The 17,786-nt window shown below is 53.9% G+C and overlaps 1 protein-coding gene across 1 annotated transcript in view; it reads right to left on the bottom strand.

The window, feature by feature from the left end:
• Nucleotides 1–17,357, bottom strand: part of CHRDL2 (chordin like 2) — a 29,521-nt gene extending 12,164 nt beyond the window's left edge. The window contains exons 1-6 of the mRNA XM_074154857.1: nucleotides 17,276–17,357; nucleotides 8,758–8,870; nucleotides 8,105–8,198; nucleotides 7,004–7,146; nucleotides 2,132–2,225; nucleotides 978–1,033 (exon numbers count right to left, since the gene is read on the bottom strand). Coding sequence (XP_074010958.1) covers nucleotides 978–1,033; nucleotides 2,132–2,225; nucleotides 7,004–7,146; nucleotides 8,105–8,198; nucleotides 8,758–8,870; nucleotides 17,276–17,357 — 582 coding nt within the window. The remainder of the gene's footprint in view (nucleotides 1–977; nucleotides 1,034–2,131; nucleotides 2,226–7,003; nucleotides 7,147–8,104; nucleotides 8,199–8,757; nucleotides 8,871–17,275) is intronic.
• Nucleotides 17,358–17,786: the final 429 nt, after the last annotated feature.

Genomic DNA, 17,786 nt, shown 5'->3' with positions numbered 1-17,786 from the left:
AACCCAACCAGGATCAGAGAGGTAAGGACAGGCTGTGTCCTGCCCGCTCACCTGGCTCGCACCAGAAAGGTTGGTGTGGAGCTGCCAGCCAGCAGGACTGAAATCCCGGGAACATCCCAGTCTTCCAAGAGCAAGCTGCTGGGACACGACATGCAGCACAAAGGGTCTCCTTGTGTCTATTTTGGAGGTTTTATATGTGGTGGAGGTGTGACGCTGGCGTTTCACCCAGTAGTATGGAAAAGGGCAGGGCCAGGAGCTGTAAGTGACCTAATCCCACAGACCTGGCATGGGCTGCTCAGCTCTGAAATGTCACCGTGAATCCACCCTCGGCAGCCAAGGAGTCACTTTTTCCTTGCTGGGGCTGCCGATACAAACAGCCTGGGGAAAGCATGCTGGTGGCCAGCTCCACCACTGACTGCTCTGTGGGAGCTACTACTGGGAGGCAGGACACCACTGAGCTCAAGGTGGAGAGGAGACACCATCTCCTGAAGTAAAAGCCCCCAAAGAGAGATTTGGCCCATCTGGCTCTATGGGTAAGGGTCATATCTGGCTGTTGGTCACCTCTGAGTCTGCTCTGTCCTTGTTCCTCAGCTGGCTTAACCTATTGGCCAACCTCAGCCAGATAGACCAAGAAGAAGGAGAAGCACCCAAGATTTCCAGTTCCCAGTTCCAGGTATTTTGCTCTTCCAAAGACATCAGAGATGCTTCAGAGAAAGAGGACAGGAGTCTTTCCCTGGTGGTCTGAGGTCTCAGCCTGTGCTGATAGCCCTCACCTAGAGTCAACACCAAGCCATGATTCATCTGCAAACCAGGTGTCTGTGGTTCTCCTGTCCAAGGAACCGACTACCCTCCTAGAGCTGCTGTGGGACATTTCCTTGCAGAAGACTATGGCCAAGGACAAATGGCTTTCTTTGAGCTGTTTAATGGGGCTGTGCTAGAAGCAATAATCTGAGTTTTAAAATGCAAACGTCACGTACAACACCTCTGTTTAACTGCAGGGGTTCCTCCTCCGTGGACTTCTCATATGAGCCATCTGCAAGGGAAAAAACATTGTCCTGTGAAATGCTGCAGGGCTGGATGAGGATTTTCTCTTTGGGGTCCAACTAACTAAAAGGAGCTCTCTTCAGGGTGCTGGTCCACCTGTGAGGCCTGGAGAGAGAAGAACTCTTTGGAGCCATACCCCAAAACCCCTTTTACCCCCACTAACTATTAACGAGAGCTCAGCTCCAAGAAAGCCTTGTGGCTTCTGAAGTTAGGTGGCATGAAAACACCCCAGAAGTAGATTATCAGGTGATGGGGATGATCTGGCATTAAAAGAAATCCAAAGACACTTCTCTACTGAGTTAATGACATGCCCCATCTGCACCAAAGAAAACTAGGAGAAAGGAACACAAAGTGCGGAAGGGGAGAGTTCGGAGGAGGCACCTAGAGGAGGTCATTCTGTGTCCATGGCCAGGAGACCACCATGGCCTTCCATCTTCATAAATATTTCTCGTATTAAAGAGTCATTTTATGCTGTGACTTCATTGTCAGCAAGGTGTGAACCTGCCCATTCACTCCTGAGTCTGTCTCATTTGGAGACATAGAGCTTGATTCTATCCTCACCCTCCCAAGCGTGAGTCAGGGGAAACAGCAGCAAATTCAAGAGTTTCTCCCCCATGGAGAGCTGTGGGAGTGAGGCTCAGCCATGCCCTACTGGGGTGGAAAGAGGAAGGGTTCCCTGACTGTCCTGGAAACTTCTCTGGAGCAATAGTAACATGCACAATCTTTACATGGTCCATACAACCATCTCCATCCTGGTGGGTGAGTGGTCTGGAGGACTTCACCCTGCACGCAGGTCACATCTCTTGCATGATTGCACCAGTGCCTGGGCAAAGAGCTCAGCTCTGGCCACCATACAGGCTGCAGGGAGGCAGGACACAGCTAAATGTGGGAGGGGAAGCACCCAAGAAAGAAATGGAACCCTCATATTTTGTTTCCTGGTGCAACCAAGACAGAGCAAATGGCCTCATTTACTGCACAGGCTTCCAAAATCCTGTTGAAGTGCCGTGCAATGGCTCCTGCCAGCTGGTGGCAACCAGCTGGGGTCTCCCAGCCCTCACTCAAGAGCAGCTCCTGGGCCCCTCATTACCTTTGCAGACCTGGCAGCAGGAATCCGGCACAGTTAGGGGAGAGGAGCACAACAGTTCTGGGCAGGTCACCAAGCCACAGTAAATCTGGCCTTCCTAGGAGACAGGAGCAAAAAAAAAAAAAGCCTTGTCAGTGTTATCAAGGTCTGGACAGGGGTGTATGTTACCCATGTTGGGGTGCCAATGCTTCAAATTGCAGATCTAGCATCAATCAAAAGCCCCCCAGTAGTCCATCCCCAGATATCCCCAATCATCTACCACTGATGAAAGCTGAAAATCTGCCCCTGCCACACTCTCCATCTTGCACGGTGGGTGGTGTCCTCTCCTGGCATGGCTGGTCCACCAGTTGCCAGTCCACATTCTCTCGGCCATCGTTAGGGCTACCAGATCTGAAATTGCCGCCACACACCTGTAAACTCTGCATGACACCCACCAAGAACCTATTCTCTGACATCTCCCAGGACAAGGACCTGGAGGAAAGGCAGAAAGGGAAGTGTGATGCTGAACCAAGACCACAACTCTGTTCTCCCTCTGTCTCAAGACATTCCATAGCACCAGAACCAGGCACACAAAGACATTGGGTCGAGAGCTGTGGGTGGACGTCCAAACGTAGACCTTCTTCCACTGGTTTGGTGGTTAGTTTGGTAAATATCATTGTTGTAGTGTTTGAGCTGAAAACCATGGACCAAGGCCAGTCTTGACCTCGGTGAATCCCAGTCCCATGTCAGTCAATGGATTTGCACCCGTTTGCTGCAGAGTTAAGTTTCTGCTGCTTTGAAGAAGGGTAAAAAGGATGTTCAGCAGCCCAGCAGCAAACAGACCTCAAAAGCAAGGTCCTCTTCTCCATGCAGCAGTTTCCTCTGGGGTATCCATAAGCTCTCAGTCAACTGAAACCAAGGATTTCCTTAGAAAACCGAACCACAGCAGCTTCTTCTACCATCAGGAAGCCAAACCACTGTGTGTGCAGGGAACATGAAGAGGAGGAAGAAAGTTTGGTAAATGAGAGGATCTGGAGGAGGTCACTGAAAACCAAACTGCTCTCTGCTTCAGGGACCTGAGGATCGAGGGAGGTGCTTTTGTCCCTCTGCTCCGCTCTGGGAAGACCCCACCTGAAGTACTGCATCCAGCTCTGGAGCTCTCAGCACAGGAAGGACATGGACCTGTTGGAATGGGTCCAGACGAGGGCCACAAAGATGATCAGAGGGCTGGAGCACCTCTCCAATGAAGACAGGCTGAGAGAGTTGGGGGGTTCAGCCTGGAGAAGAGAAGGCTCCGGGGAGACCTTAGAACAGCCTTCCAGTCCCTCAAGGGGCTCTAGGAAAGCTGGGGTGGGACTCTTGATCAGGGAGGGGAGCCATAAAACAAAGGGGAACGGTTTTAAACTGAAAGAGGGGAGATTTAGATTATATATTAGGAAGAAATTCTTTGTTGTGAGGGTGGTGAAGCACTGGAACAGGTTGCCCAGAGAAGCTATGGCTGCCCCATCCCTGGAGGGGTTCAAGGCCAGGTTGGATGTGGCTTTGAGCAACCTGGTCTAGTGGGAAATGTCCCTGCCCATGGCAGGGGGGTAGGAACTCGGTAATCTTTAAGGTTCCTTACAACTCTAACGATTCTATGGTTCTATGACCTCCATGGAGTCCAGATCTGCAGGGAGCAGGGCTTGGCCACTCAGTGTCTTCCTTCTTTCTCCTTCTGACCAGCAGCTCATGGCGAAGACCTGCCTCAGGTGGGAAAGAGCAAATGTCATAAAAAGCAGGATTTATCCCGGAGGCACTGGTCTCGGGGCGGTTTTCAAAGAGGTTCAGACCAGCTGTTCACGCAGCTGTTCTAGCAGCTGACAACATCAGACACAGCCCGGCGAGACCCATTTGCTGCGAAGCTCCACAGCCATCCTTTTATTTTCCCCTTCGTATCCAAGGGCATTATCCTGCCGAATAAACAGAGTCTGAGTGAGAGCCAGTGCCTCCAAGAGGGACACGAAGGTCTGCAGGCTCCTGGGGATGGTGGCAGATGGGCTGGGAAAGTAAGGCCAGGTGGGCACGTACAGCTGGATTTGAGGGCTCCTTCCTGGTGTTTGTCCCCAGCCTGGTGAGCTGGCATCCAGTTGGGGTCCGTAAGAGAAGAACCAGCCTCAAAAGCTGTATAATCTCTACATTTAAGCTGTTCCTCTTGCCACCTAACTCCAAGCCACCTGGCTCCGAGGCATGCACAAGTACCAAAGGCTCAGACCATCGATCCTGGTACCACAGATGCCAGGATCGATGCACAGATCACATCAACCATCAGCTGATGGTAACCACCATGTGTGTGCTTGTGGCATGAGAGAGGGAGGTGTTTTGGGCTCTCTCATGCCTTTTTCTTTCCTGGCCAAGCTTAGTCCAACTATTTGCTGCAAGCAAAGAACACACCAGAGTCCCATCCAAGGTCTCTGTATGATGGGAGGTGAAAGCCACGTCTGCAACCCTCTTCTTTTTTATGGCACAGGCTGCAGCCAGTATGAGCAGTTCCCCACAGCATCCAAGTCCAACGTTGGTACTTTCAATCCCCCTTCCTCACTCCCTCTCAATGAGGAGGAGCTGCTCCATTTATCTCCCAACACTCAGCTCCTGGCACACGCAGCTCCATGCTCCACACACCTTCCCCATCATCGCTGGCCTGGCTGCCTCGCGTCTCCAAGCGAAGCGTCAGGACTTGGGTTTTGATGCGTTTTTGCAGGATCCCAGCCTGTGGGAGAGGCCTGGGAAGAGTGGAGCCAAGCCCTGTCTCAGGGCATTGCCGGAGGCTCACAGAGATGGAACATCCCTCTGGTGCTGGCAACGGCTGGTGGATGGGCAATCCATCAAGGGGATGCATGTTGAGGACCACACAGCATCCTGGCCACTGCTGCAGACCTCAGGCAGGGCTGCCAAGACCATCAAGGAACCACAGAATCACAGAATGAGAGGGGTTGGAAGGGATCTCTGGAGATCATCTAGTCCAACCCCCCTCCCAGAGCAGGGTCACCTAGAGCAGGTTGCACAGGAACACGTCCAGGAGGGTTCTGAGTATCTCCAGAGATGGAGATTCCACACCTTCTCTGGGCAGCCTCTTTCAGGGCTCTGCCACCCTCACAGGAAAGAACTTTCTCCTCATGTTTAGATGGAACTTCTTATGTTCAAGTTTGTGCCCGTTCCCTCTTGACCTGTCACTGGGCGCCACCGAAAAAAGACTGGCCCCATCCTCCTGACACCCACCCTTGAAGTATTTATAGGTGTTGATCAGATCCCCCCTCAGTCTTCTCTTCTCCAGACTAAAAAAAACCAAGTCCCTCAGCCTCTCCTCGTAAGAGAGATGTTCTAGTCCCTTAATCATCTTTGTAGCCCTAGATGGGCATGCAATGGTCCTGCAAAGGTCACTGCAACAGCGTGAAAGGCAGATGCTTCCCGCAAATGCTTTTTGTAGATAGCCTGGAAAGCACATGCACAGCCCTTCTCCAGGGCACAGCTCCACACGCAGTGGCCCAAGGGGCTGGTGAACACACTGCAGGAGCTTCCAGATGAGACCAGCTCCTGGTGCTCAAGCACATCTCAGCCCTGGGGTCAGTTTACACTTAAATCCAAGCAAGGGGGGGTAAAGATACTGGTGCCTAAAAAGGACCCCTTCCAGTCCCTCAAGGGGGGGGCTCCAGGAAAGCTGGGGAGGGACTCTTGATCAGGGAGGGGAGCCATAGGAGGAGGGGGAAGGGTTTGACACTGAAAGAGGGGAGATTGAGATGAGATGTGGGGAAGAACTTCTTTGCTGTGAGGGTGGTGAGACCCTGGCCCAGGTTGCCCAGAGAAGCTGCGGCTGCCCCATCCCTGGAGGGGTTCAAGGCCAGGTTGGAGGGGGCTTTGAGCAACCTGGTCTGGTGGGAGGTGTCCCTGTCCAGGGCAGGGGGTGGAACTGGATGGTCTTTAAGTTCCCTTCCAGCCCAAACCATTCTGTGATTCTATGACTCTAAGATCACCAGGTTCCTGCCCATTGCCATCTCTGACTGCTAAGGTTCCACCGCCCCTCGTCTCTCTGCTGTCATCTCCTGGCTGTGTCAGGGGGTGACCTCCAGCCATGATGGGCAGGAGCTAGATGCTGGAGACACCACGAGACCCAGGCACCCAGCAGTCATTGGGAGACACCAAATTCTTTCTGGAGCCAGCTCAACACTGGGCTCAATGTCCCAAGAACTTCTGAAGACCAAGAGCTGGCTTCTGTGTTGCCTTGTTGGCACGTTGAGCTCCCCCTCACCACAAACCCCATCTGCTTTGCAGCCAGTGTGTACAGGGAAAGACTCCTGGTTGTCCTCTCTGCCAACCATCTGCCATACGATGCCTCAGTGGGCAGGTGGGACAGCTGGATGCTGTGGGGACAGCACTTGTCCTCCAGCAGGCAAATGCTCAATGGGGACAGGACTGTCCTCCTGCCCACCCCAAGAAGCCCCAGACAGGGTCCAGAACTGGCCTGTGGGATCTCCAGTGAATATCCCACCCCTGGAACAGCCTGTTTGTGCTGTTCCCATCAGGGAAGAGATGCAGGCGAGTGCTTTGTGTTCCAACCCCAGGGCCCAGCAGAAATTTGCAGCCCACCCTGCTCGGGGTCAAGGCCAGATAAGGCACCTGGGCTGAGGGGGGAGCACCAACCTCTGTGGTGGTCCTTAGTCACTGGGCAAAGAGGACCCAGAACCACTTCAGAAGAAGCTCAGTCTCCTGCACTGATAACCTGATCCTGATGATAAACCATCCCACCATGGGCTGGTACCACCCAATGGTCCTCATGATGTTTTTGACCTGGTGGGACACTGTTGGGGTGCAGAAGCAGATCCCAAGCCCTCCCCACCTCCCGTGGGCTCGCAGGTAGCTTACGGAGCAGCTGCACTGCACACACTGGTTCGGCTGGCGGCTGGGAAAGAGCTCATTGGTGGTGAACATCTCGCCTTGCTGGTAGGTCGTCCCATTGTACTGGCAGGACTTGATGGGTGCCCGAAGGCCAGAAGGGGAATGTGGCTCTGGAAAAGAAGATGAGAAAGCAACTGGGCTGAGAATCAGCCCTTTCCTGGCCCCGACGTAGCACGGATGCTCAGCAGATTCCCCACCAGCCCATCCCAGAAGGACAAGGAGAACTTTACACACCGCAGTTATCAGGAAGAAGTGGCCGGGGCATTGTGTGGCCAAAAGCTTTTGGAGAACGGGACTGCCCTGACTGCTCTGAGCTCAGCACAGAGCTGTGGAGTCTTCTTCTCTGGAGACATTCAAACCCCACCTGGACACGTTCCTGTCCAACCTGCTCTGGGTGGACCTGCTTTGGCAGGGGGTTGGACTAGATGATCTCCAGAGGTCCCTTCCAACCCCCACCATTCTGTGATTCTGTGAAAACCTGGAAGTCTGATCTCCCAAGACCTTGTCCCCTGCCGTGCCAGAGTGGTGGCAAAGCTAGTCAAAAACCACTGACAATTTGGGAAATTAGAGGAAAAAAAATAGAAAAACCCCACTATTTTTAATTTTTAGCCAATTACCCATGGGAGAAGCCCTTTTTGCCTGACTCCATCTGATGTTGAAGGACATTACACCCAAAGCAGGGAAAAAATCAAGGATTTTGTTTAAATTGTTCAAAATTATTCTTTTTTCTCTACCCAACACACTTTTCTGGCAAATGATCTAAATAAAGTGCCAGCTTCTGCTTTGTCCTTGAACCATGAACTGACAATTTGTCTGTTCCTACAAGGTTCTGAGGATGAAGGAGAGTTGGAGAAAGTGGTCTCTTAGAGACCACTTGTCCATCAAAGTGATATTTTTGGGGGGAAAAAGAAACGTGAGCAGTCCGTTGCTGCCAGGTCCCCATGAGCAGGGCCAGACCCAGCATCACTGCACTGCTCCAAGCATGAGCATTCGAGCGGCTGCAGTTGAGGTACGCCCTGCAGGACCATGGCCACCTTATCATCTCCTCCCCACGGGATGTCCACCTACCGAGACATCTCGGGCAGCACTGCTGGGGGTCCGTGATGGGGCTGGCGCACTGCAGAGCTGGGCACTGGATCCGGTAGCACCTGATGTTGGTGTTCTGGGGAGATACAGAGAGAAAGATGGATCGTTCAGCTACATGTTCAGCCCTGCACAAGGAGGAAGGTGGTGGACGATGGCCACATTATCACAACAGATTGTGTTGATGTAGCTCACCCAGCCAAGGACATCTCATTGAGCAACCTGGTCTAGTGGGAGGTGTCCCTGCCCATGGCAGCAGGGTTGGAACTTGATGATCCCTTAAGGTCCCTTCTAACCCAAACCATTCTATGATTCTATGATCTCCATCCCCAGCTAAAACCCATCCAGCTCATAGTCTCGTCTCTCATCATCAAAGATAAATCATTTGTGATCTCACAGCAGCCCTAAGCCACCTCCACCCACACCGCTGAGACATCTCCCTCAGAAGGTCAACCCAACAGGTTGTCCCAGGGGGACATGGGGCTTTTTCAAAAGGAAAGAGATTAATCCAATGTCCCTATGGGACTGGAAAGGGCTTATCTGGTCAAATTAGACACCAGAACTTAAAAGCTGCCAAAGCGATGCCCCAAGGCAGCAGCATCCCCACCACCTCCCATGGAACCTCATGGGGGACGTGCCTCAGAGCAGCTGCAGCGGATGCAGTACATCAGCCCCTGTGGCTCCAGGTAGGGGTGCCAGCTCTCGCCCGGGCTGTACTTCTTGCCATTGAAGTCGCAGAACATATCCGGCCCTGAAAGTCAACCAGGAGAAGCTATGTGAGAGAAACGAACGGTCCTTGGGAGAGCTCTCCTCCCTCCGTGATGAGAAGAGCACGGTCAGGTTGGATAGGGCTTTGAGCAACCTGGTCTAGTGGGAGGTGTCCCTGCACATGGCAGGAGGGTTAGAACTAGATGATCTTCAAGGTCCCTTCCATCCCAAACCATTCTATGATTCTAAGACAGCTTGATGTCTTCATGCTGTCCCCCATGAACAGCTAATGGCCACATCCCATCCACCAAACCCCAACTGAATATGTTCCCCAAAAACCATTTTTTTGCCATGATTTGTTACTTTTTTTAGCCAGGGACCCATCTGACCAACTGGCGACTCCTCTGTGCAAGCTGGACTCCCTTTGCAGGCAAGGAACAGAATGGGTGAGTTTGAGGCATAAATTAGAGTTTTCTCTCTCAAATATGTCAGTAGAAACGCTCACTTTAAGATGGATGGGTGATTTCAGGGTGATACTATGGGCTGTGAGTGGTAGAGGGGATAGAAGAGCCTGAATTTAGGAGACATCTTCACTGTTACCCAAAAAAAGAAGAGGAAATAAAAGGACATTTTGGGGTAGAAACACATTCCGAAGGAAAATCTTACTCCCCCTAAGAGCTTCAGCTCATTCTGCCAAGGACCCCTGGACAAGCGCTATCAGCATACAGGCAGCTGAGCATCAGGAGCATCCTGAGGAGCAGGAACCGTGCTGGCTTGCCCTGTCCCACCAGGCTCAGCCCCTTGACTTTACCAAGCTTGACACAGCATTGTCCTGTCTGGAGTTGAGTTGAACCATGCTCTTCATTTATGGGGCTGTCCATGGGGACAGCAAGTCCACCTCATCCTCTTTTTGCTCCCAAAAGCACAAAGCCATGTATTTTTCTCTTCCTCCCTGATCCTACCATCCTGAGAAGAGCCAGCTGTGCTCCTGAACTGGAGGTGTCTGTCCCAGAAATGATCCAACCATGCCCACATCAGCATGGGTTTAACCTTGCCGTGGCACAGGGAGATGAATGAGATGGTGCCCAGCACAACTGGTGAAGGAAATCCCCTTTGGAGATCTCCTCTCTCCCTGGATTTTAGCAGGTGCCTATCAACCCACCCCATCTCCAAGTCCTTGGTTACACACCAACCCTTTGGCAGGACAAGGCCAGCCTGTGGCAAGACCCATGGGACAAATTATGGCCATAATCACCAACAACAACCACAGGGCTTTGGCCAGAAAGCCCAGTTCAGTCACCCTTAATGTTCACATCAAAAAGCATCACCTGGTCCTGCAGGACCAAGCTCCAACCCTGGTCGGACCTGCAGGAACCCAGACCCCGTAACTCCCACCACAGCCCAGTGGCTGCTCCTGCTCTTCCATAGCGTGTCCCCAAGCCCTGAACAGCCGGAGAGGCACGCTAGGGCTTAAGTTCTTTCATGAATAAGCACACGCCTGCCCATGTGTGTTATTAGTGGTTTCAGCACTTACAGCCCCACTAAAAACTGACGGTGATTTAAAAGGTTATGTCATCGAGGGGATTTGAGGTGGTTTGGGCGATTACGTTGCACGAAGTCAGCAGAGACATTTACGCTCCCTGAAGCATTTATGGGTCTTTTAAAAGCTTGTGGTGCCCTGGGGATGTGGGGAGAGGGGAGAGGGCTGTTTTCCAAGGCATGGTGCCCACCATGTGGTCAGGTAAGTTACTGTGTGCTGAACCCACTACATGGCTGGAAGGACTCCTCGATGAATAGCAGCGGACCCCAGAGGGTCCCCAGAATGAGTTTGGTGGCGTTCACCACCCCAATGATGCTAAAAGCCATCCCATTCTCCACTCTGTCACCTGGGGCAAAGCAGTGGTCTAGAGAGCCCAGCCAGCATTGTCCCACCTTGCCAAAGCTGAAGATACCACCTGCTTAACATGTTTCTCCCACCAACCAGGCAAAACTCATACGAATATGCCATGGTGGGCTGTCATCCCTCCTCCAGGTTCTGAACATCCTCAGGACGAACCCAAATGATGCTCTACCACGACCGGTCCCTGTGGCCATCAGGAAGGGCAGCCCTACGGGTCTATGATGATCCCTATGGGTCCCTTCCAACCCAAGCCATACAGATCTGCCATCAGCCCTGAGCTCCTCATTGAGTTGATGGCTTCAAGCACATGATTCTCAAGGTTGTACCTGGTGGCCACCAGCTGCCTAGTCCAAGCACAGTGGTGTGAGGACAGAGGTGGAGATTTGCAATGATTTTGGGGTGGATGCCGTCACAGGGACAGGCATTTTCCTTCCTTTCACCTACTCTGGTCTTTACATTGTCCCCACAGCTTGCTCCAAACCTCCTGACAAGTCAGCAAGCCCTGGCCATGTGTGACACGACACAACAAACCACGCAAGAACGTGGAGCACTTTGCTGGAAACTGCAGAAACCCAGGAAAAAGCCGAGGTGGGGAGGGGGGGGAGAGAGATGTGTGCGTGTGCGAAATCCACAAAACTAAAACAAAATTTAAAAATCATCATTTTGCAAAAGGGTGAGAAAATGACTTCATTTTTCCCTGCTTGCAGCATCTTCATGAATTACGCCGAGGGTGAAGAAATCGAGTTGCCTTCGTGTGACGCGGCCCCGCTCAGCTCGCAGGCTCCCATGCCAGTTGGCTGCTTCCTTCAAACATTTAATCACAAGTGGAGCCCTGGTTTGGGTCCAGCCCTCGAAAGCAGCCTGATTCATGTCTGCAAAGGGCCCGCTGGTAAAATTAAAGCCGACTGGCAGCGCTGGGCAGCAGCAGACACTTGTCCGCATCTCAGTAGCACTATGCCGCGTATTTGGCAAAGAAGAGGCGCCGGCGTGTTTGGTTAAAAGCAAGCTGGGGATGGGTGAGAGGAGGAGGAGGAGGAGGAGGAGGAGGCTTAAAAGCTGGAGGCTCTGGATCATTTTTTCCCATGCCAGGCTAATAATTTCATTTTCAGAGGTCAAACTTTGGATATCTTCCCAATTCACTTGGAGTGAAAAACCATTTGTGGCAATAAATTGCTCCCGTGCTGTTCAGTCTCCTTATTTATTGCGTCTTCGGCAAGAGCACGCTCACAAAAGTCACGTTGTTTTATTTTTCATTTTTCCAGAGAGGGCTCCTGAGCTGCGGAACATTTTCAAGGCTGCGGTACCAGCAATCCAGATGGAGCCACCACCTTGTTTTCCTTCCCCAGGACCCCGCGGATCCCTGGGCAGCAGAAGACAGCAGGCCAGCCTGGTCCACGCCACCTTGGAGGCACAACCACAGCTTGCTGATTGCAAGCCAGAGGCTCCACGCGTGGAGATGGCCCTATGGGACCTGGAAGCAGGAGCAGAGGTGGGAAGGGGCAAATACCTCTCATTGCAAACACCTCCAAGAACAGGTCCCATCTAACCAGTTTCTTCTCAAACACAAGAAGCCCCCAATACAAGACCTTGCTCTTCAGAGTACCATTATGGGTTGTACGAACCAGAAAAATCAACTGAAAACAGAATCACAGAATCACAGAATGATATGGGGTTGGAAGCGACCTCTGGAGGTCATCTAGTCCAACCCCCCAAACCACGGAAATGATTCTTCTGCCACCCTGTAGCAAGTCCTTTGCCCAGAGGGAGGGTAGGAGACGCTGCAGAGAGCTCCATGCAGGAGCTGCTCCTCTTTGCCCACCCTGAATGGTTCTGCTGGGGACCATGTGGAGAAGGAAGGTTTCTTCCTTCCTCCCAACCAACAGCCAGTGTTTTCTCGGGTGAGGACCACCTGGTTTCAACCAAATCATTGAATAGCCCAGGCCAGGGTCTGGGGCCAGTGGCCCAGCCCAGCTCATGTCCATACCCAGCTGCTGGAACTGCCCTGGCCCAGCTGTCCCCAGGCATTTGGCAAAGCCCAAGTTGGCATCGGCCAACACCATGGTAGGGAGTGTATCTGCAGCAAGAGCCTGGACGCCTCCAGCCAATGCTCAAGGCTGTACACAGGCCCTGGTTTACTTTGACTAACAATAACTGTCATTAATTATCATTATTTGCATCCTGGACAGCAAGGAGGGTATGTAATATGAGATGGAAAGTACGAGGGGGAGGGCAAGGCAATAGAGAAGAACAAAGTTACAAAGAAAAGGGTGATCTCTGGCCATGCAATGGACAAGAAGGTGTCAGCTTGGGGCAAAGCCTGGAAGATTTAAGACAGGTATTTAAGGAAGGTTTCCAGCCACCAGGAGATTTAAACCCCAGAAGAGGCTATTGCAGAGGCCCTGAGACACTCTATGAACCCCCTGGAGCAGCATCTTCATGAGATGGTCTAGAGACGTCAATCCAGGGTGACAAACTGAATGACATGGAGAAACTCCTCCTGCACTGCCTTTGGTGACAGCTGACATCTCTCTCACACCAGGAGAATGGCCCCGATGGCTCCTTGAGACATATCTCAACAGCTTCATATATCAACCACCATGACATCCTACATCTTCATGGCCTGCTCTAGATCCAGTGAGAGACTATGAACCAAGGGGAGATGGGCAAGACCCCACAGCCTCCTTGTTGAACCATCAAACTGGCCAATGTTGGTCACACCACCCGCAGACATCTGGCCTCAGATGCAGACAAGTCCCCTCGGGCCAGCATGTCCATAAGACCTTGTCCCTTGAAGCTCTCCCACCCACTGACGCAGCCCGTTTGAGCCAGTTCATCGCACCCCTCCACATTCACAGTGGACAAGGATGTCCCCATGGGTTTCCCAATGTGGTGGGACTCATCCCACTGCCTGGGCACTTTGACCATGGCTGAACCACGGGCCAAAACAGGTCAGATGTTCTCCCGCACTGATCTCAGGTCTGTCAGCAGGAACCACAGTGAGCTATTAAACCTTCAAGTGTGATGGCTACCGAAATACCATGTTCTGCTGCCAAATCCTCCTTTGGCTCAGGCTCAGCCGTGCTGACTTCACCTCCCTCTGGATATAGGGACTGATGCTCAAGAAACTCAAGCCACAGACACACGTGATCAAGACCCTGCCCCTACATCCCCCACTCCCACCTCAGGGTTTCCCAGACCCGAGCAGAGAGTCCTGATGGGTCACGGGAGGTTTAAAGATGCTTTTACATCACTGCTCCACCAGCCTGAGGAACAGGTCCCATCTGCACACCCCATTACCCAGTGGGGTCTCTGCACGCGTGGGATCACCGTGCATCAATCCTAAGTTATCCTGGAGCTCCTCCACTCTACAGGACACCGAGGAGTCCCCGGAGGGGAGTCCCTGCTGCAGGTAAAGCTTTGACCCGTGGCTAGAGAGGGGTTAATGCTCCCCTAAGACCCCAAAGCACGGAAAATGCAGGTAAGAACCTCTCCCAATTTGCTCGCCCACCACAGAATCATAAAATCATAGAATGGTTAGAGTTGGAAGGGACCTTAAAGACCATCCAGTTCCAACCCCCCTGCCATGGGCAGGGACACCTCCCACCAGACCAGGTTGCTCCAAGCCCCCTCCAACCTGGCCTCGAGCCCCTCCAGGGATGGATGGGGCAGCCACAGCTTCTCGGGGCAACCTGGGCCAGGCTCTCACCACCCTCACAGCAAAGAATTTCTGCCTGAGATCTCATCTCAATCTCCCCTCTTTCAGTTTAAAACTGTTCCCCCTTGTCCTACCGATATAAAGTCAGCTGGAAAGCCTCCACCAGCCCCGTGCCTCAGTTTCCCTAGAAGGGACTTTCACTCCAGGCACCAAACCGACTCCAACGAGGATGCTACCGAAACATCCCGCAGGTCTCACCCTGCTTCTCCCCCGTTTCATCCCACCGTGTGTGGGGGGTTCCTCCATCTCTGCGTCCCCAAACAGTCTCCCCGTAGATCTCCCCTGAGCCGGGCACATCCGAGCCAGGCTCCTGTCCCCAAACAGCTTTGTCAGAGGTCGGGCACCTGCCAGCCAGCCCCGCGCCGGGCGTGCGGGGGTGTGTTTATGCGAACCAGTTTGCGAGTTTTAAGAGCCGCCATAAATAAAGTGTAAAAAGCACTGTCTGGTACACAAAGTCCAGGCGCTCCTGTGACAGCCCTGTATTTATGAAGGGCTTAAAATGCAACTTAGCTGCAAAGGGACTGGTTAAAACCCACCGGGCCCTTGACATGTGGCGTCCTAACGACTCCCACTCACGTCCAGATCGCTTCCCACGTGCTCGTCTCGCTCGGTCCTGGGCTGGGAATTTCTTCTCGGGACTTTGGGAGCCCGGAAAACTCTGCAGCTCTGCAGACGCAGCCTCACGAAGCCTCGCCGAGCTCCCCAGGGTGGAGAAGCCAAGTGAAGTCCTGCACCCGGAGCATCCCCACGGGCTCTGCGAGCAGCAGACGGGGCCCCGTTTCCCTCCTCTCCTTTCCAAGGGGATGCTCGGTTGTCTGAAGTGGTGTGTGAAGCCTCTCCCTCCCTGTGGCTGCCGGCAGGATTTGCTTTTCATCCCCGTCCTTCCCATCTGGGACCGCTCAGTCCCTCGTAACGCTGAACCTGAACCCATAGGACAGACGGATCCCACGAACCCCCTTTTCTCCAGGAACCACGTTAAAAAGAAATGAAATGGCAGCTTCCAAGCTCCCGGGGAAAACCACTGCCCCGCACTCTCCGGAGATGCTGGTGTTTAAATGCTTCCAGCCAAAACATCGTTGCATTCAACTATTGCCGCCGAATTACTCATAGTGGCCGGGCTGCAGCACATTCGGCCCAGTAACCTGTGCCTCCGTTATTTTTTCAGCTGAGAGTGTAAATCCCCTAAAATAGCCTGTTTCTGTGGGCAAATTCTTCTTTTCTGACTTGCCTTCAAGCCCAAGCGTTTCTGCTTCTCACCTATTTTTAGCCACGACACTGTAGGTCTCTTGGCTGATGAGCCTGCTCGTAACTAATTTATTCCCGTCTTCATTCTCCCGGAGCGCTCGGCTCCGAGAAAAATGTGAGGCTGTAGAGCTGCAGAGGTGGACAGCGGAGAAAAGTCCATGATTTGATGAGGACCTTGTCACTGAGACCCCCCTGCCCTTGACCATGGGACATCTGGAGCCCCAGTCAAGCCCCCCCTGGCACTGCACCGCGGGATGCACCCGGTGGCAGAGCCAAAGCGAGACAGAGCTGGGGCATGATCCCGGAGCTCCCTGCTCCAATCCTGTCCCTGTCCCACAGTCCCCAACCCTTTATCACCATTATAAACGCCACAAACGGATCCCCCCACCCCAAGCAGACAAACCCCTACTGCCCCCATTCATCCTGGTTTATGCCCAATTTAGGGGCTCTGCTACCATCAGCAGGCACCTCCAAAGAGCAAACACCTCACCTAGCATCTCCTTCACCTTCTGGAGATGTCTCCATCCTCCTCCTAACGTGGGTACCATGGTTAACACAGCCCTGGCAGAGGCAGGGAATCGGACCCACATCCCTCGCACAAGAAACGGATGCTCCAGTTTAAGCTCGGCAGCTTTTGATGAGCCCGGGGAAGGAACCAAACTCACCCGAATTTTGCTCTCCAAGGCTCTGCATAGCCCTATCCAGCCTTTCTCCTTCCCTACCCCCCCAACCCCCACAGCCGGGACAAGCTCACATTTTGGGAGGACAATTATTTGCCGAGCGCCTAATGCACTGCTGGCAGTGGGCAAGTCATAAATCACCCTAATGCAGCCACCGACAGGCTCTACTGGGATTTCGGGAGATTAAAGGAGAGAATAAATGTAGGGACACAACGGGTCCTGCTCTGGTTTGCTCAGATGGCTTTACGATGTTGTAGGGGTGCCCAGCACCCCCTTGGTGGGATCCCAGTGCTTTGCCCAAGCCAAATCCACCTCCTGGCCCCAGTTGACACCTCCAACACCCTCCAAGCTGCTAAACAGCCCTGGCCAAGTCCTTTTGTACAAGGAAGTGCTGAACCTCCCCTTCCCTTCCCTTCCCCATCCCAAATCTTATCTGCCCCAGTCAGCCAGCTGGGAGCAGGAGCAAGGAGAGAACAAGGGATGGACATGGAGATGGACATGGAGATGGACAAGGGATGAACACAGAGAAAAGCCCCCAACTTTGGTTTGAGGGGATCATTTCCCCCACCTGCCTATGTCCCCACCAGCCCACGAAACCCCACAGCCCCCTCAGCAGCACGCAGCACTGTGCTCGGCGCTGTACGTCCCCACAAAGCAGCCAGGGACAGCAGAGGGTGGAGGGGGACACAGCCATGTCCCCAACAGTGCAGGATGGGGGACCCAAGCTTGCTGCATGGCCTGGGATATCGCGGCCACGGAGGACCAGCACCTGCCACGGCGAGGAGCCTCCCTGTGCCCCCAGCCATGCCCACAAAGCCCCCCTGCAACTTCTTGGGGACCCTGGCGATGGGGAAACTGAGGCACGGAGGGACCCAGCGCAGCCGGGAGGGGAGCCGGGGGGGACTTACGAGCCCGGGCTCGGCTCTCAGAGGCGAAGAGGAGCAGCAGGCACCGGAGGAGGAAAGCGAGGGGACCCGCCCCGGGAAGCATCGCAGCCCGGCGATCGGCGCCCGGGGGCTTCTGTCCCGCTGCCCGGTGGTGCCGCGGTCCCGGTGCCCGGGGGTGTCTTGGTCCCGGTGCCCGGAGGTGTCTTGGTCCCGGTGCCCGGGGGTGCCGCTGCCCGATGTCCCGCTGCCGGTCCCGGTGCCCGGTGATATCTCGCTCTCGGGGCCGGGGGGCTTCGCTCCGGCTGCCGGTGCTCGGCGGTGCCGCGGTTTCGGTCCCGCTGTTGGGTGCCTCGGGGCCGGGGACCGGGGGTGTCGAGATGCCGGTGCCCAGGGATGCCGGTGCCGGGGGTGCCGAGATGCCGGTGCCCGGGGGTGCCGATTCCCGAGAGTGCCGGTGCCCGGGGGTGCCGAGATGCCGGTGCCTGGGGGTGTCGGTGCCCGGGGGTGCCGAGATGCCGGTGCCCGGCGGGGC

The sequence above is a fragment of the Numenius arquata genome, chromosome 1 (genome assembly GCF_964106895.1).
Source record: "Numenius arquata chromosome 1, bNumArq3.hap1.1, whole genome shotgun sequence".
Classification (NCBI taxonomy): domain Eukaryota; kingdom Metazoa; phylum Chordata; class Aves; order Charadriiformes; family Scolopacidae; genus Numenius; species Numenius arquata.
The sequence above is the reverse complement of the archived record's forward strand: the minus strand, read 5'-3'. Positions and strand labels throughout refer to the sequence as shown.